The sequence below is a fragment of the Ambystoma mexicanum genome, chromosome 2q, assembly GCF_040938575.1.
Source record: "Ambystoma mexicanum isolate Mex_15411 chromosome 2q, UKY_AmexF1_1, whole genome shotgun sequence".
In the NCBI taxonomy this organism is placed as follows: domain Eukaryota; kingdom Metazoa; phylum Chordata; class Amphibia; order Caudata; family Ambystomatidae; genus Ambystoma; species Ambystoma mexicanum.
In genome coordinates, this window is record NC_090924.1 from 116,108,527 (window position 1) to 116,128,767 (window position 20,241).

At 43.7% G+C, this 20,241-nt stretch overlaps 1 protein-coding gene across 1 annotated transcript in view; it reads right to left on the reverse strand.

Annotated features, from left to right (window-relative positions):
- Nucleotides 1–225: 225 nt before the first annotated feature.
- Nucleotides 226–20,241, reverse strand: part of MRPS34 (mitochondrial ribosomal protein S34) — a 37,830-nt gene continuing 17,814 nt past the window's right edge. The window contains exon 3 of the mRNA XM_069646997.1: nt 226–863. Within this exon, the coding sequence (XP_069503098.1) occupies nt 568–863 (296 nt within the window). The 3' untranslated portion in view covers nt 226–567. The remainder of the gene's footprint in view (nt 864–20,241) is intronic.

The following is a 20,241-nucleotide window of genomic DNA, read 5'->3' on the forward strand; positions in this document are numbered from 1 at the left end:
ATTAAAATGCAGCTAGTTCCCACTTGGTGGAAACACTGTATCAGCAAGGCAGATCTAGCAGTGATTTTAATTAACAAGATGAATGGTTAATATATATGCGATCATCATCCTAGCACAAGACCTATTGCACACCAAAAAAAAAAAAAAAAAAAAAAAAAAAAAAAAAAAAATTGGCCAAGCTGTGTGGTGACCAATGTGAAACAGGTGGAGCAAAATGTTAGGACATTTAGTGCTACATTGATTGTTTTATTACCTAGTGCCAACAGTAATATATATCATTAACTTTGTACAATTATGAACACTCTTGCACAGCTATTGCCACTGTCTTAGAGGCTTGTCATTGTGCACTGACAGTTCAGAAACGTCTAGACAAATTATGAACTTCCTTTCCTTTTCAAACATCCAGCTTGTTATCTTTCCTTTTTTTATGCGTGGGCTTTATGCTTGTACTGTGCACAGTTTCTGTTCTTGCTTTTCTTCCACATCTTGCCACCCAGCCAGCTATCAATCACTTGTTGGTACAGAAAATTGGGTGGTGCATTTGCACTTACGCATGATTGCGTCTCTTCATACAGGTGTTCCTTCGTCCTCTCTTGTGGCTTCCTGGCTTTTGAAGTAGTCTGGCGGGAAGAACTTGGGCCTCTGCAGGTCAAGCATAGGCTCCTGGTCTGTTGGTCGCCCTTCCTTCTGCCACTGTGCCAAAATCATGGCACGCAGCAGTGGCGGATATGGGACATACCGGATGGGCTCTAGCTCATGTTTGGGTGTGAATCTCTTGAAGGCCTCCTCGTAGTGTTTTGGTACCAGTCGCCAGTCATGGTACATGACACGGTCAATCTCCCTGACATCAGGCTCCGTCTTACCTGCGGGAAAAGATACAGAGACAATTAGTTAGGCACATAAGCTTCTGGGACCAGAGGTGAGCTAGGCCAGAGACAGTGTAATAAATCTTGTTTAAACAATTACACATGCATTTCTCCAAACATTCTGTACCTCTAAATGCACTCAACCTGTCAACTGAACAAATGAGTTGTATATCATTCTGCATCCAGAGGACTTAGAGAAACCACCCTATTTGCATCAATATGGTGGTTCTCTAAAATAGGTCCCCCCTAAATGCAAGGCATAAATTAGTTTTCAAAAATTGATTAGCAGATTTTGCTAATTAAAAGTTTTTTGATTAGCAATATTGTACCAATACTGAATGTCACCAGAATTAGTTGTACACCAAGTAGAATTCGCAAGAATGCAGAAATGATTTCTATATCCCTGAAGTAAAAGTGTGAGAGAAGTGAGTGTAGTGAGCGTGCATGTAGCGAGGGCCAAGTTGAGAGCTAGGATGCAGGAGTGAGAACTATGTGTGGGAACAAGAGCTTTGGTGCAAGAGTCAAGAACTATGGTGCGAGAGACGAGTTTGGGCAAGCCTTGAAAAAAGCCAGGGTTAAAGAGTGTGAGAGATGGTGTTGGAGAAAGCCAGGGTGCAAGAGAAGGGGTGTGTGGGAAGCTGGTAGAGACAGAGTACATGTGTTTTGTGACTGGGTGCATGAGAGAAAGCACGGTGCTAGAAAGGGTGCCTGCGTGTGGAGTGCTGGAAGGGTGAAAATGTGCCCAGGGAAGGTGAAAAGATACGAAATGTGCAGGGCAGGAGAAAGAGGATGTGAAAGATGGGTGCCTGCATGGGTTAGGGGGGGGGGGGGGAAGAATGTGTGGGAGTTAATGTGTGCATGCCATTTGGGGAAGGGGGAGACAAACAAATGAAATGAAGAACAGGGGTCTGGTGGAGATATGGGAGAGCTTGCAGGGAGATGGTTGGGGAGGGGAGAGAGGAAAGACCCTGGAATCTCAGGAATGTTGATGGGGGAAAGCTTTCACGGATTGCTTTTTTTTGGGTTTTGTTTTATTACGCAGGTGAAGCAAAATAACGCATGTTTATTTTGCTTGACCTTTCATTCTTTTTTGCCGACTTTCAATGCTAACGTGCGTTTCTTTTGCTTGCTTTCTTTTTGCCAGGTTAGGGTGGACTCAGCCCCATTGAACCACAGCCAACAGGTTTAAAGACTAGACAACTCACCACTGCACTAAACAACTAAGGTGAAATGTCCAAGTTCGGTACTGCAAATTTCAGGGAAAACCTTTGTATTGGTTCTTGGAGTTTACATGTGCACATTTTAACGCGTTTATTTTATGGAAGGCGAATGCCTTTTGTCATATGCAATTTGGGTGGTTGCGAAAAGGCAATTTAATGAAATATGCATATTTCAAATTGAACTGAGTGTTAGAGAGCAGGTGCCCTCTTACACCCAGCACCCGACATAATTCTATGAGCATTAGGCTGAGGTATTACGGCGGGTGCTGGGTGTAAGTGGCTGAGAATAATATTTCTCCTGCCCACTTACACCCAGCACCCACAGATTAATTAATAAAAAGGGTCCGGCTCCCCCACCCAAACCTCCTTACTTCTTCAAGTTGAAGCCAGAGTGAGTGTGAGAGGTGGGTGGAGATCCTCCTCTCACGTGACGCCGCACCCGGGCTGGGCTCACATTGATACAATGTTTTGAGAACAGCCCGGGTGCTTCGGCCTGTCTCGCCTCCAGTGCACGCTGTGCACAGAGGCAGGCATTAAAAGGAACAATTTTTTTTATTTCTTTTTGGAAAATCATATCGCAGCAACTGCGACGTGATCATGAAAATAAATATCAAACCAGCTTAAATGTATCACAAATAGCGATGCGATACCGCTTATTTTATGCCTTGGAATGCCTTCACAAACATAGCTGGCCTTAACTAACACATTTATAAAAAGGTGTGAGGCTCAGACCTTATAAAGCAAACAAAAACAGTATGACAAATTTGTATCGTCACAATTACTTTCTCAGAAATTAGTTGCGTTCCTTCAAATGTTCTGAAGACCCTTACAAGGAATATTAACTTAGATGATTTTTGTTCCTATTCCCACTGTTTTGAACCAATATTCCCCTACTTAAATGCCAGAAAGCCATCTCCAGTCTCTTAAAAATCTGGAATTACACGAGTACAGGGTACATCCAGCCCCCACCCCAGATTGATAGGAGCTATTTAGCTCAGGCTTGTAGGTTGGATAACTGGATACCCAACAGCTACCAGGAGCTCATTTTTACTCCTTTGGCCAACTGGTCCTATACAAACATAATTAGGCATGTGTAAAAAGGACATTAGTACACATCTAGAAGACCTTTAAAAGCATGCCAAGTCTTATACATTGGACAAAAAGATATCTTCATCTCATGTGCAAGTTTGATTTTTTGTTTGCTTGCGGCATGCGATTTGCTAGCTCCAGTATTATTTTTATGCCCGATAACCAGGAGCTGCTTTCAGCTTTTGCTCCTCAAATCGTTAGTTCGATCCCTGGGAGCATGAAATCTGAACTCTTTTCTCACCTCCTCTCGGAGACTTAGTGTTTGGCGCTGTGCAATCATTGAGAGCTATGAAGGACTTCAGGTTCCAGTATTTGCAACATAACATTTCGTATGATCACTAAATTAATATCCAAAAGTCACCCACGTGCCTTCAAGCAATTGAGCTTTTACTGTGCAGCATCGATTCAAAGTCATCACATTGATTTGCTCTCTCGGATTTAGAATAATTATTTTTAATAGATATTGACCACACATGCACCACTTTTAATGCAGTCGCCCCTGTTAAACGTATAAAGAGGCTTCAGCGAGTGCACAATTGATTACTTTGGTGGGAAAGCCTAGTGCAGACTCGGATACATCACATTTATCTGTTGCATCGCACGCAGATTCCTATGTGCATCTGGAGCAAGTTAAAATGGCTACTAGCTGTGACAGGTTAGTACTCAGACGTTGTGAAGAGGAGATGGGAACCACACTCATCTTGGAGTGGTAGGCCTACCAAGAGGAAATGCAGAGCCAGTCCTTGTTGGTGGCAGTTGAGAGGGACCCATTTCCTGCCCCAATGGTAGCCTTTGCATGGGCAACACCCATTTCTCTTAACCCATTGCTCCAAAACAAGATGCTTGCCAGATTACCTCCATTTCTCTGAGAGTCAACATACAAGAAATGGGCAACAACTGTCAGAGAGAGAAGCCATCTAGTACCACATGCCCTGCGTTTAAAAACTAGAGACGTGGAACACAGGAGAACAACCCTCCATCATCCCAAGCTGCCAGCAGTCAGACCCGAGGCTGAGAACGAAAAGAAACGTGGCGGACCATACAACACAGCCAACACCCTGTAGCAGCAGGCAGCCCGCATCCTAACCTCCAGGGACTAAACCAAGGATCACAGACCCCTGCACATACTACGCTTACCTTAGGGGAGTCCAGACCAAGGCCCCCAGATATGTACATGGGCATTGTACTACCCGATCCTCCACCACTATTACACCCATTGCGGAATAGTGATGAGAAAAGGGGTGGGGCTTGGCCAACTATTAGTTATCTTTGCTGCTTGTAAGACCTCCTAGGTGGGGAAGGCAGGGCCCGATTAGCCAGGGCAAGCATTCCAATGGCAAGAGGAAGAGGAGCATAAAAATGGCAACAGAAAGCAGGAAATTGTGGGTTGTTTGGGGGAGGTCAGAGAAGGAGGTGGTGGCAGACCAAGAGACAAGCAGGAGGAAGGAAGAAGCGGAGTGTGGAGGCGATTTCTTGAACAGGTGAGGTATTGGCTAGTGAGTGCAAGTGCCACTGCATGGTGATTGGGCGTGAGATGGTAACTCGGGTGGCTAAGAGGGACTGTAGGTGAAGTGCTTGGGTGAGTGAAAGGGGGGGTGTTTGAATAGAGAGGAGGGTGAAGTAGTTTCAGAGCGAAGGAAGGAGTTGTAGTGTTCAGGAAGGAGTAAGAGTACTAGGAAAGATGTGGTGACATCAAAGCGTGGAGGCGAGGCTTAGAAACAGTGAGACTTAGGAAGGATGAAACTGAGGAAGACGCAAGGAGTAGAAGGAGAGTAGAATGCACCACTTGGAAACGTATTTTACAGAGAGTTTTATAGTGCACAGGTATTACCAGAAGGCATCAATGAGCGTTCGTGCTTCAGCATAGAATCCAGGTTCAGAAGAAACCAAAGCATGTATTATATACTAACAGGATTGTCAAAGACCTGCACTGAGACTGAACAGCAGCAGCCTCTTCTTCTGTCACACCCATCCAGGACCTTTGCTCAGCCCTGGCTGCACACAGTCATCACAAAAACCCAAGACATCCTTTGCTCCCTTTCCTCCACACCACAACATACACCAACACTGGGAGTCTCCCTTGGCCACCCCTCCACTTTCCCTCTCCTCTTCCTCACGCTACACAACCGATGAGGTCACCAGACAAGCCCAGTGTATGAAGGTCTCATCCAAATAGATGGACCACTGCCTCTCCAAAACCATTAAGGACAATATTGACTCCCTTGCCCCAGCCTTGGCTGATCTCTGCAATCTCTCCTTTTCCACTGGAGTTTTCCCAACTGCTCTTAAGCACTCCCTTGTTCACCCTCTGCTCAGGAAACCCTCTGCCGACTCCTCCATTCCGGCAAACTACTGCCCAATCTCTAACACTCCTTTCCTGGGCAAACTCCTGGAGTAGTTGGCTATCTCTCAGCTGACCCTCCACACTGAATCTATTGGTCGCTTCCATGAACATCAGTCTGGCTTTAGAGCATCCAGAGGCACGAAAACTGCTCTTCTGAAGACCTGCTCTCAATTCTTGACACCCAACACACCCTCTGTCCTCATTCTCCTTGATCTCTCCTCTGCCTTTGACACACTGAACCACAACATCCTGATCGCACGTCTCTGTGACACCCTGAGAATCACAGGTCAGGCTCTGGTGTGGTTAACCTCCTTTCTCACTGGTAGCCCATTCGAGGTGGAACGCAGAGCCTTTCTCTCGACTATCGCTCAACTTGCAGTGCTCCCCAGGGTTCAAACCTATCCCCCTGGTCCTTCAACATCTATATAGCTACCTTGGCACGTGTGATTGCCACTTCACCTCTAAATTCCAATGTTACATGTAGGCTACCCTCAGCTACCGCCTCCTCGCTCATATGTGACTGTCAGCTATTCTTGGAGGCCCTTATCTCTCTTCTTGTCTTATCGCAAATCCTCTGGCTTCTTTGATGTCTTTCAGTGCCCCCCCCCCCCCCCCCGGCCAAAAGCCAGACTGAATCGGTTCTGAACTCTGCTCAACGACTTGGCCCACCTGGTTGACCACGGCAGTGTTGGTGCTGTACTCTTGTTAGGGTGCTGTACTCTTGTTAGGGTGCTGTACTCTTGTTAGGGTGCTGTACTCTTGTTAGGGTGCTGTACTCTTGTTAGGGTGCTGTACTCTTGATAGATCTGTCTGCAGTATTCAACACAGTTGATCATTCCATCTTGATCTCCCGGCTGTCTAATGCTGGGATATCAGGCCAAGTTCTGAGCTGGTTCTTTGCCTTTCTAGCCAAGCGTTCCCAGTCTGTTTCTTGTCCTCCCTTTTGTTCTAAAATCGGTCTTATTGACGTGTGGGGTCCCTCGCCTAGACTGTTCAACATATATTAGGCTGCTTCTTTTTCTTATTCACTCATGGTTTTAGATATTACTCCTATGCCGACGGGACACACATTTTGGTGTGTCTGGATCTCACCAGGCTGACTAGGAGTTGCTGCAGGCTCATGGATGGTCTGCAAATTGCTCAAACTAAATGGAAGTAAGACTGAGATCCTAGTGGTGGGTACCAACAGGCCCTGGTCCTTTTGGACACCGGAGTTCTAGCCCACCTCTGGGACCGTTTCCTCGACCATCCTTGTCCGTAAGAAATCTGGGGGTACAAATCTCATCCTCCTTATCCATGGCAGAGCAGGTTGCGGCTGTTTGCAAATCCGGCCATTTTAAACTTTGCATCCTGTGAAAAGTTCTTCCGTTCATCCCTAGTCAATTCCATGCTCCGGTAGTTGCTGCGCTTGTTCTTCGCACGGCAGACTACTGTAACTCACTTTATCTGGGTCAACCGCGCCACCTTACTCATCGAATTCAAATGCTTCAAAACGCAGCTGCCAGAGCAATGCTATACCCTCTGCCTCGGGCACACGTCTCCACTTCTCAGACAGCTCCACTGGTTGCCAGCTGTGAAGCAGATTCTTTTTAAAATCAGGGGAGCGGAGTATCTTCAAGAAATGTTTGTACAGTATGTTCCCACTCGTTCCTTGCACTCCAAGGCTTCTCTGCTGCTCCCTGTTCCTCGTATCAGACTGTCTCGGATGGGGGGGCTGGGCCTTTTCTGTGGCAGCGGCGAGGGCCTGGAACGAACTGCTGTTTGCTTTTCCAGCCACTGCCAACCATCTTTCTTTTCATCGCTCTGTGAAAACCTTGTTATTTTGATTTGTTGTGCTGCGACCGCTGTCCCTCCGCTACTTAGCGCCAAGATGCCCTTGGGCGATCGTGCGCTTTAAAAGTAAACATAACTATTCAGTCATGGTGTGCTGCAGCCAACCCCTGCCTCAACACCAGCAAGACTAAGATCGTTCGCTTTGGGACCCCTGCTCCCGCTTTCCCAATTTCACCTTGGCCCTGCACCCGCAAGGCCACAAATCTTCAGGTCCTCTTCGACTCCACTCTCTCCTCCTCCTCTCACATTTCAGACATCTCAAAAAAAGTCTATCCGCTATACCTCCTCAGAGGCACGCTACCTTTTCTCACTTTCCCCCAGCGGCTCACTGTCTCCAGAGCCCTGGTTCTCTCCAGGATGGACTATTGCAACAGCCACTCCCTCAACCTCCCTGCTTCTGCCCTGCGCCCTCCGCAACTCAACAGAACAGAACTGCAAGACTTATCCTTGGCCTCAAGCCCAGGGACCACATCTCTCTGGGGCTGAAACACCTTCACTGGCTCCCCGTGGCTGCAAGGATCAAGTTCAAGACCCTCTGCACTGTCCACAAGGCTTTCTGGGGCTACCTACCTGCAACGTTGCCTACCTAAATACTGTCCCTCACGAGCCCTCTGCTCATCTACCTCCAACCTTATGTGAGTGAGCCGGTTCTCCAAGCAGAGATTTGGAGGGAGAGCCTTATCCTCAGCAGGTGCCTCCCGCTGGAACAGCCTCCCTGCCACCCTCCGTCTTGAGCCTGATCTTCTTAAGTTTCAAAAAACACCCCAAAACCTTCCTCTTCTCCTTCTCCTTCTCTTTCCCCTCTACCCTGCTAACCTAGCTCTTTGCATCTCTCCCACCTCTTCCCTACAGCTTGCCGACTGGTGTACCTCCCGAGTCCCGGGCACACCAGCAAGGCCTCTGCACTTGCCTCAGGGCCCTGCACCCCAATCTCCCTCAATGCACTTGAGAATAAATCCAAGAGAGTGACTCTCTCTGCACTAACCCAGTCTCCACCGACTGGGTGCACTTGGACCTCTCCCTCCCTTGACCGTCTGTGCACTTTCACGATCAGAACGCAACTCTGCCTGAAAACGTCTGTCTGTTCTCCCTTGTCTTGACCCCTTAATGTGCACTTGGTAAAACTGCAGATTCGTCGCCAGGCCTATTTGCTGTGTCTCAATTGTTAAATGTATTATAATCACTTACTCTGCATACGCAGACTGTCTCAGAATTTGAAGGGCTTTGAGCAACTGCTACCCCCCGCCCCCATGTTCTCACCCTCCTTGAGCGCTTTGAAACACTTGCCTGTGTTTAGGCACTATATAAATAAACATTACCATACAGCTCAGATTGATGCATACTCGGTTATAACAGATATTGAAACCCTAATATTGAAGCAAATCAGGAGGTGCTTTTCACAGTGATGTGCTTAAGAACAAATCTTTTGAGAATCAAATTCTCATGTATGCAGCTCAAAGACGCTCCCAGGAATTGCCAGATTTGCTTCCATTTTGGGCTTTGAGATTCAAGTATAAAGGTAAACAGTGCTAATCTGACATGTTTGCTTTTTATGCAAATCTGTGAGAATCACAGACACTAGTGCCTCATTATTTTAAAGATGACAGCATCTCCTAATGAAATGGATTGAAGCAAAATTAGATAATAGACTTCAATCAGTGGAGGAAGATGAATCTGAATGTAGCGCGCTATCCGGAGAGGCATGTAGAGTGCATAGAGACCGGCACCCTATGACAACCAGATCCATGTGGAAGGCACTAGTGCTATGACAGACGACCAAAGTTAGGCTCCAATTAAACTAGTTTTGAATGGGTGGAACCTCTCAAAGGGTGGTTGTGCATAAACGGCTATCAGGGAGTACCACAATGAGTTCATACTAAGGAACACACTACTACAAGGGAACCAATGCCGCTCCCGCCCCTCCCCCTCACCCCCAAACACTCCAACTGGTGGGATATTCAGAGAGCAAGGTGTGCCCAGTTTTCCACAGACTTGTTGATCTCAATGGATAGGATTACAGGGCAGATAAACCGCTTCCCGGTGGTGCGTTGCTGGGTTTGTACTTGGCATAGTGAACAGAGAACATCCACTTGCACAATGATGCACCCATTTTGGGAAAGCCATGTCTGATTTAGGAATGTGAAACCTTATTGTCCCACTTGAATCAGGGCAGGCATCCTCCATGATGTATGGAGGAGGTAGTGGATGGGCAACTTTGATTACCTCAGATTTAAATATGCACTAGGCGTTAAGCAAAGAGACAGGTATTGGGAAATGAAATATATAATGGAAGACAGGCTCCTTACAATATCTTTGAGTTATACATGCTTCCCCTATTCTGGTCTATTCCCATCTGATGCGGATTACAGGTTTACCCCAAATGTTGAAAGAAGGATAATGGCTGATTGGAGCAGGGGCCTTGGCATGGAGATCTTTGACTTGAGATGGAAACGGCTTTGTGGCTCCCACCAAAGTGCTAAACTCTACTGACAACCAAGAAAATGTATTTTTTAAGTGTTATTGGGCTTGTAGTAAGATATACCAGCTTGGCAAGTCTGACAGCAAAATCTGTTGCCACTGTAAAATGGTGTCCAGTTTTGTGCAAAGGGTTTTGCGGTTGTCAGTGGGTTTTGTGTTTCTGGGCGATGTAGTCAAAAGGGTTCACCCGTTTCTGACCCGCTGCTGGTCTACAGAACTGGGATCATTTCTGTTGGACATGCATAAAGACATTGTAAAATGTGGGAGGTGGTGGCCGATTCGCACAACGATTGTGGCTAAAATTGAAGCCTTGCACCTCTGGAAGGCAACAGCTAGTCAGATGGACGAATGAATTGGGGATCTGCTCTTACAATCTAATCTGGAGATGGTCTGGTTTAAAATGAGGGACAGCCTTCAGACTTATGAAATGGTCTAGGGATCGTTCCTTGAATAGCACGTCTGAATTGTGAATGTGAAGGCTTGATAAACTGGAGTAGCGGTATGTCGAATTGACTGGCTGGCTGACTGCTTCTGTCCTCGTTCCTGTGTGCCGTCTCACCTCCCCTCGCCTAAGCTTCCCATCTCTTCACTTACCCTCCCCTGTTTGACCTGGCGCACGCCTCTCCCCCTGTTGGTGTGTTCCTCATGACCTGAAAAAAGGAATGCTCTCTTTCGTTTAAATGCAGAGTTTATGGATAATCTTTGTACTGGCTGTGCATCTGTAGTATTTGGCCTTTCCTCAATATTGCTTTGAAAATAAAGAACGAGGGCATCATTGGATGAAGAATCTCAGGGTAATTGTTGGAGGGGGTCAAGCTAGCAGGAGAAAATATACTTAGGAAGTCATAGCCAATTCAAACTGTGGGGAACTCAGCCACATACGCTATACTATGTTGGGAGAGCAACGGGAAGGGAGCACATTAATCAACCTACGTGGATGCCAATGCATCCGGGTTGAGTCAGATATAGATCTATGTAACGATATCTATGAAGCAAAGTGTGTAGGGATGTACAGGCCGAGATCTGTTTTCACCGATAAGTCTCTTCATAAAAGGACCTTCCCAAATATAATCATGGAGCGGCAAGATGCAGCGCTGAGGAAGAATTCTTTGGTGCACTAAAAAGGAACACTTAGATAGGAAGCTACCTTTGTGAACATTCTTTGAAGGAATGGTCACCCTCCCACCCCCAAAACCCCACGTTCTTAAAGAATCATCAATGCACCTCAGAACAATGTATTTTAAGTATATTTCATAAGCAGCATCACTTACATTTCAATGCACTTAACACTGCAATCCACCATTGTACGCCATGGCCATTTTGAGTTAATGGGCAGTCACACACGGGCAAGTTAAAGGGGTCTGGTGCACACAATGGAGCAAAACACCCATGGCGGTGCTGCTTGCGGCTGTCAGAAAATAATACACTAACCGGATTTACAAAATCACGTCACTATGGAAAGGCAGAAGATGCTCACCTCCGCAATGCAAATCATCCGATTGAATCTATTCATTTTCAAGTCTTTCTTTTCAAGAAGATCATTTCTCAAATAAAGAAAGCATTTGAGACAGTACTTTAATTATTTTTATTAACCCATCATTGTAGAAATACAACAATTAGAAAGCTGCCATTACACAAGAGGACAGTTATTCTGCACAGTTAAACAAGAGATCATTTTTAGTTTGTCCTTTCTAGTCTCGAACCACGTTGCTGTGAATAGCGAAGTCTAATGGAAAAACGTTTCTGGATGAGTCCACGTTATGTCACATTCCAGATATCGGCCATCGTGGTATGCTGCATGGCATTCTAAGCAAGATCAAAAGGCAAGCTATCCAAAAAACAGAGGCACGAGAAAAACGTGTACGTCTTTAGTCAGAAAAGTGCCGCGCAGTGACACGTAGTGCGTGTGATGCACGTCGATTTGCTTTTCTTTTAACGTTGATCAGTTCCTGATCTGCATTTTACAGGGGCATTTGTAGCCTGTTGTAAATAACGAACTACAAGCAGGCACATCTCGGGTTGTGGCTCTAGCATCAGCAGGGTGATCAGTCGATAATTCTAAAGGGTTCTTGAAGGATCTACCTATGGGGAGAGCAAGATGGTGGCACATGCATGCCTGCAAACAGTATCTGTAGCCAATAACATGTAACAGCAGTTAGTACCTCGCCTTGTCCCATCCCTTGGGCATAATAAAAATGCTTTTTAGCACATTTTTAACCATCCTTATTTTTCAAATGCCCTGTAAAATCACAGCTTTCTACACTCCCTCGCAGCTAGGATACATCGTTAGCTGTGCGCACGGATTGTCAAGGCCAGGACAGATGTAATAAGCAACTACTTGTTTTCCCAAATATATCTGTATCAAAGCTGCAAATGTCAACACCTCCTATTGGGCAGCGAGAGATGCAAAGAAAACATTGTACGCTGCAACTGTTTTATGTCTATACTATAAAAAAAAAAGAAATAATCTTGTTTAAATGATTCGACCCATCAAAATAATGGCTGGCATCAGTGGCTGGGCATAGTCTGCCAAATCCATTTTCAGGTGCCCAATTGATGAAGCTCCTACTAGCATGGTTTACCAGGCAAAGCTACAGTCTTGCTAGCTACCGTCACTACAAATAATTTTATTATTAATGCGATATAGTTTAACTAAACTTTACACATAATATATAAATTTACATACATATAACATCATTTTAGATCTACTTCTAAATACAAAAAATGAAAACCTATTATTTACAGTAGGAAAATAAGAAAGTACAGAATACACTTTCAAAAACTAAAACGATTACATAGAAAATATCCCAGTTTAAAAAAACAATATAAACCAAATCATATCTACAAATGTATAAAATATACTCAGAGTAAGAAAGAGACCAATCTGGAATCTCAAATTTTCTACTACCATTGATTAAATAGCTTCAAATTGAGACACTTCATGCAATGAGATTAACACCTTCAGAACTACCAAAACTAGTTCAAATAGAGATTCCCAATAGGGTCTCGATAACTAACCATACATTGTTCATGGCAATAAATACTGTATTGTATTGTATTGTTTATTTGATAATGCGCACAAAACCCAGGGGTAGCCGGGCGCAGCAGGTACAAGGTTACTTAAGCTTGGGTTACATACAGAGTATAGGCGAGAAACAACATAACAGTACAGTAAGAACATATCAATACACGCCGTGTGGAAGGAAAAAAAACTAGCATATTGTAGTTTTGAGGGAGTGTACAGGTATAGGTATGAGAACAGAATCGTTTTGGACAACGGTATCATGGTCATTGGGTGCCACGAGAGTTAGTTGTCGTTTGTCCAGAGCCAGTTTTTTACCTTGCATCTAAAATTGGAGTAGGGTAAGTTGGCTCTCAGTGCAATGGGCAATGCGTTCCAGGCCTGGGCAGCTTTGACAGGGAAGCTTGCTCCGCCCGCTTTGGAGCGTCTGAATCTAGGGGTTTCAAGCAGGTAGTGGTTAGTAGCCCTAGTATGGTGCCTGGATGATTTTCTAGTCAGTCTGGCTGAGATGTAGGGGGGAGCAGTGTTGTTGAGCCCTTTATGGGTAAGCGATAGTGTCTTGAGCAGGACTCTGTCGCTGATTTTGAGCCAGTGATGGTCTTTCCTAACGTTTGAGATATGTGCTTTGCGGGGTATGTGTAAGAGCGTTGTTTTGAAGGATTTGCATTTTATTTATGATGGATTTGTTGGCACCTGCATAGAGGGCATTGCAATAGTCCAGTTTGGACATGACTAATGCATTGGCAAGCATGATGCAGTTGGTTTTAGAGAGGTAAGGTCTACAGGTCCTGATTAATTTGCAGGTGTACGCTGTAGAGGATGCCAGGGTGTTAACTTGTTTTTTGAGGGATAAAGTGGAATCGAGGTAAAAGCCCAGGGTTTTTACCTCGGTGGCCACCTTGATTGTGTTGCCATCTATGTTGAAATTACGATAGTTGGGGCTCAGTTTTTTTAGGTTAGAGTCGGAGCCCAGTATTAATATCTCAGTTTTGTCGTCATTTAGGCAGAGGCTGTGGGAGGCCATCCATGCCTGAATGAGGAGGTAGATTTTGTTTACTAGAGCCATATCTTCGACAAAGTTCGATGTGTTAATGCTATGCCGCCAAAAAGCTAATTCTGCTATGTACTCCTTGTTATGGATATATCTGCCATATTGGGTCTGATATATGGTTACTAGTTTAGGGCAGTTTGTTAGCACGTTTCCCTGTTTCTGCTATGCGATTGTTCTTACATAGTCAGCAGTAGCGTTCCACATAAGGTATCCGATTTATTGCACCTGTGTTAGCCAACACGGGTAAGTGATTCACCCTTAGGAGCAGGATAAAACGCCTTAATCTAACTGCTGGACATAGATTCAGGTAAGACTGTGGCTTCTTATAAGAATTTAACATGTATGTAACAAAGCGATAATTCTTAAGGTTTTCCAAATGGGCATAATTCTCTATACAATCCCAATGGTCCACCTTTTTAGAGAGCAGTTAAATAAATAAACACGTTTTTAAGCCTTTTTTCTTCAATGAGCTCCTACGTCACACAGTCTCCAAAGCGCCTGTCTGGTAAAAGCCTAAAAGGTACACAGGTCCTCTATTCAATACAGAGGGAGGCAGGTCACAGATCATGCAGTCAAATGGTACACACTCCAGTATAGACAGAAGACTGAGATTAGACGATGAGCACGTTTTTCAAGTGGCGTTGCCATTAGTGAGCAAAGAAACAAATTACGCATGGTGTGCAGTAGATCAATGGTCACTATTATTACATATGAAGCAACATTATAGGGTGATGCTTTCTGAAGAGATTAATCTAACTAAGTCAATCTTCGTGATCACACTTGGTGAAAAGGGGATTTCAGCGCAGTCTGCTACACGTGATCATAGTGCCTTATGCTTTTTGTTACAGTAAAGCAAAATTATTTGTGAGTTTGAGTGTGAACTGCTTTGCAGACATGACTTGGAACGACACAAATATCAAAATAAACCACCATTTGTTTTTAGAAATAATTGCAGAAACAGTCTGTTCCATCAAAAAATGTACAACACAAAAGAGCCTGAATACTATTGGAGTCTAAAATATTTGACTACTTATTTCAAAAAGAGTTTTAAATACACTCAATTCACAATCTTGCAGGTTGCTATTCATGATGTGCAGAATTTGAAGTTGTACTAAAAGCAAACATTTTTGTTTTAAATATGCAGAACTGAAAATAAGCTAGCCAGAGCTCCATGACATCTGGTTGGGCCTTTTATGTATTCCAGGCAAACATGTCACTAATATTTAATCTAATGCAAGAGAACACTCGCGTTACTGAACAAAGCAATCATGACTAGTATACCTGCATGGACAGCAATGTGTCGGAGTGCGGAGAAAGCACTAGCTGCCTCAGTTGAAGAGTAATAGGCACAGTTGTCACATGAGAATGGAGGGATGGGGTAATACATTCCACTATGCCAAGACATTAAACAAAGATTCTAGTGACATGCTTGATAAAAAATGTTAATCAAAGAGAACATTCATGGTATTCAACGATGCAACCGTGACTGGAATACCTGCACGGACTACAATGCGACAGAGGGTACTGAAACAGCACCAGCGCCCCAGAAATGAAATGGGCCAGGAAGAAACAGGTTAAGTGAGACATACAGAGCACACATGTAATATCTATAATCTATATTATGCACACTGGCCTACGTTGATGTTCAAAGAGCGTTTGTAATGCTTTTTTTTTTTAAACATTTTTATTGATGGTCTCAGCAGTTACATTGGCACACAGTGAACACAGCCTACAATCGCATATACAACAATATCTTCGTTGGATGATTAACAGTTGACATTTAAATGGGTGCGTCGGTGTCTGAAAGCATATCGCAAAGGTATGCCCTGAAGGGACCCCAAATGTCCTTTGGCCTACTCATACTCTGTTGAGTCATTACATACTGCTCCTCACACTCGTTTATGTAGGTTAACTCACGCAGGAAAGTGTTCATGGTGGGGGCAGTCGGGCTCTTCCATGCTTTCAATATACATCTCTTAGCATGACACATGCCACATTGAACAACCTTCTGAGTTTTTCAGAACATTTGCCAATATCACCAAACAGATATTTTTGTGGGGTCAAATGTGGGGGAATCTGTGTGATTTCCGTCAGCATATCTGTAACCCCCCCCCAGAACCCTGCAACGGCTGGGCGCTCCCAGTACATATGATAGGACCCCGCTGCCGGGGACCCGCATTTGGGGCATTTGCCTGGGTCATCAGGCACAAATGTGGCTACCCTGGCGGGGGTATAATGCAGCCTATTCAGGATTTTAAACTGTATTTGACGCAGCCCCGCATTAAGGGACACCCTTTTCGTGAGCACGCAGTAACTTGCCCACTTATCTTCTGGTATTGACATTTTTATGTCTGCTTCCCATTTTTCCTTCACCTGGCTTACCATACAGGAGTGAGTCTGTATCATCTTGTAAAGTCTGGAGATTCCCAGCCCGCCCTGTGTTGTGACCAGCTGTACGCATGGGTGGGAGGGGGGGGGGGGGTTCATCGGGAAATGAAGGCCAGCGTGTTTGGTACGCGGACCTCATTCGGTAATACTGCAGTGTCCTGAGCTGCCACCTCCCATACCCCTCGTGAACACCTCGAGGGTCACAAACTTCCCCTCTATGTACATGTCTCCTACTTTCACCTCTGTGTCAGGGTACCAAGTTTCCTGTATGCCGGTATCAAATGGGGGGGGGGGGGGAAGGTCGGGGTATTTCCACAGGGGGATAGCGTTTGTAATCCTTTTAAAAATGTATTAGCTTGGATTCCAATATGGAGTCAAGATGAGAGGCATTCTGGAACAGCAGTGAACATTAGATTTCAGGCTTAAAGAGAAGCCCATTTCTGAGCACAATGTGAGTTTGCTGGAGCAATGAAAAGAGCTTGTTTATGAGTTCAGACAAAGCTTGTTTTGCATTATTTTAGAAGCTGAGAGCAAGGTCTGTCGGCTTCTCATGAGAAACCAGAGATTGTTTAAAAACTCAGTGGAATCCAGCAGATGCAACAGCTGCGGTTTTCTACTGCCAGTAAACATCTCTGGAAAAATACTTGATTACATTTTGAGGGAACGAGATCACACGACAGAGAAAGAGCAAGCCATGTTTTACTTTGAACTACGGCTGGGCAGAATGAAGCAGCCGTGTTTCCTTCAGCCTGTTCCCGTTGGCGAGTGACTCTCTCCTACCCTGGTGGTTTCCAGTGAAGACTTGGAAGAGAAGAAGAATGTTAGATAAACGCTAACAGTGATGTATTCCTGCCTTATTTCTAGCTGTATTTTGCTGTGGTATCTTTAATTGCGATACTCAAAAAAGAGACCTGAGGGATGTCTACTTCAAAATCTACATGAAGTGTGAATGAATTCTTGTGTTCCAAGTAAAAGCACATTGCCTTCCAGCCTTTAAGTAGCGATGGGAACCCCTTAAGTAAAGACGATGTCTTTAAATTACTGAGAAAACAGAAAGGCAAAAAAGCACTGAACAGCAGTAGCAAGTAATATCAGTCTGGTTTGGCCTTTCTTCGTAAATTCCTCCAACTCGTAAAGCTCTACCGTGAAATGTGGGCAGCAAAGGTGAAATAGACTTCCCTTTCCATCTTCTATTGGTAAATCAGCCAATGACATCTGGTTGAAGGCCACAGTTGAATAGCCATTGTAGGATAAGTGGAATAACTTTAGGGAAAACGTGCAGTAGTGTGCCGGGCATCTTTGTATGTGTAAAATTGGCACATCCGATGATGCAAGATGACATTTTACTAACAAATAAATTCTGGAATATGAAATATTTGTGAATAAATAATGTAATTGTAAAAATAAAACTATATAATATGAAAATGGTACTGGTATTTGTACATCTTTGCAAAGGTTGAAAAATAAATATTTTAACTCTAAATACAATTAACTATGGGCTTGAAATTAATGTGAAAGTTTTTGAATTTTATGAAAAGGATGGATGAGGCGGAATCTTGATCCATGGACAAAACTTTAAAACATAAATGAGAGAAATAGTTGCTTACCATTAGCGCTTGGTGTTGTGGAAAAATGCTAGCGTGGCTAGCAGTGTGTGCCCAACTGAATCTGTAGTAAAGATGGTAGTTTTGAGTCTATTCCTTTGTTACCCTATGCTGTATAGGTGGTTATAGTCATGAAGGCAGAGGCAGGTTGCACAGTCCTTTGTTTTTTGTGCAATCGACGCATCTGCATTTATCCTGCGAGAGATAATATGCCTTAATATCTATGGGCATGTGGATTGTGGAAAGTCTTTGAAGCCATTATACCTTCTGATAGAAGAAATAAATGGTGCTCAATGGCATGAAAGTTACGAGACGGGATCAAAATAAGATGACACAAGGAATGATGTGCCAACTTGAAGCACTCTAACCACACCCTAGCAGCCCCACGTCCCAGTGGGACAACCTGGTCTCTTGACATAGTTGTGCTACATGTAGGCAGATTTGTTTTGTGCATTTCAATAGTTTGCCTTTGTCCAGCTAGAAACATGACATGTACAGATGTCTAGGGGTGTGGGAGAGCAGATTGGGTTATGTCTCTAAAGCCATTATATTTGTGATAAGCAAATTAACATTGTAAAGAAAAAGAGAACGCTGTCCCGTCTGTCTGCCAAGACTTGTAACAAGCACCAGGGAGATGTTGTGGTCAATTCTCATTTTCAAGCAATATTGTAACTCAGGTATTCTTGACATATGCAACATATGGGCGGATCCTGAGTATGAAGTGCTTTGAGGTTTGTGTATATTAAAAAGTCTGCATTTGCCCAGCTAAAAAGAATGTGTATCCACTTTGGTCACCCTCTAGCCTGGCTTTTGTCAGACCTATCCAAGGTCCTGTGTTTAGAGCAATAATTGTTTATGTTGTTTCTATCCGTTTGAGGTAAATGTGTAACTTACCTTGTGTTGATATTAGGTGAATTATGAGAAGAACAAGTAATGTACTAAATACAAGAAAAATCTGCCTGTACATGCGTCTTTCTCAAAGAATGTCAGCATACAGCATATTCATGTATCCATTCACTCAGGTTCTGTTTTATGCATGCCGCAAAAGTCTTCATGCATCATGTTTTTGAATATGCGGAACAATTGTATCAATGTATAAATGCAATTTCTGTCTTTCATATTGGAATTGACAATCCAATTTTTGTTTCCTTTTTAAAAACAAGTGAGTCAATGACTGAGGAGAGAAAATAAAAACTACTCTCAGGTTTAATTTAATTTAACTTACACGAGTGCATGTGTATTATTACTCCTTTGTTTGTACACCTATCCTTTGGATATGCATAAATAAGGCTACAATAGAGTATCAGATACACCTCAAATTTCTTTTGCATATAATTAAATTGCAATTAGCTTTGACTCCATAGACAGGACTCTTCCTCTTGTTTGCTTTCTAACGATTTTTAGGGCCTCTGGGCAGGCAGCTTGTCTTTGAGGCCAATATACCTTTGATAAGAAAACTAAACTAAGTGTGCAAATGGCCTGACAACAATTACATTACCACATCAAGGTTAGATAAGAGTATTGCCGTTTATTAAGAGTTGTCTGGCACCCAGATGGGAAATCATAGGCCATTCTCAACTGCAAATGCAACCCTTAGTCAAATAAAATCTGAAAGCATTAGATATTAGTCAAAGGCAAACAGCTGTTGGTTTGTTACATGGAAAATGTAATAAGAACTTTGTGTTCGTTATAATTCCGTGGAGTTGAATACTTAAAAAAAAAAAAAGAAATGTCAGATACACTTCGGACAACAGATCTTCATGGCTGTCCAACAGCAGCAAACACACTGGCCCCGGATAGGCTTGAGAGAACTCAACAGAATGTCAGCTCTGTGATTAATGACATTTATTAGCTCCATGAAAGTCACAGGCATCAGGGGACAGAACGGCCAGAGGAAAGGTTAATATGTGTAACATTTTACACCTTCTTTCGAAGGATAAACGGCCTTGTGATTGCAGTTGAGGTAGTATTTTTATAATTATTATTTTTTTTTTAATAGAAGTGAAATTTTGAGAAGGCGCTCGAGGGTGATTAGCAATGCAAGTGGGCGACAACACACATTGCTTCTACAACACACCATTGAGTGCACCCTCAAAACCGTCACATACTTGAAATCTTTGTTTATTGTGACATTGCAGTGTTATTTTGTTTTAATTATTTTTATTATTTTTTAAAATGGTTAACAATGACAACATACACATTTCCTTCCCTCCCATCCTCCCACCCACACCCGGGCCAGAACAAGTCACATAAGATTCATGACAGCATCGAACAATGAAAAAGATATACCGGGAGACATACAGTTGCATAAGAGTACTGATAAATACACCATTTTCTGGATTAATG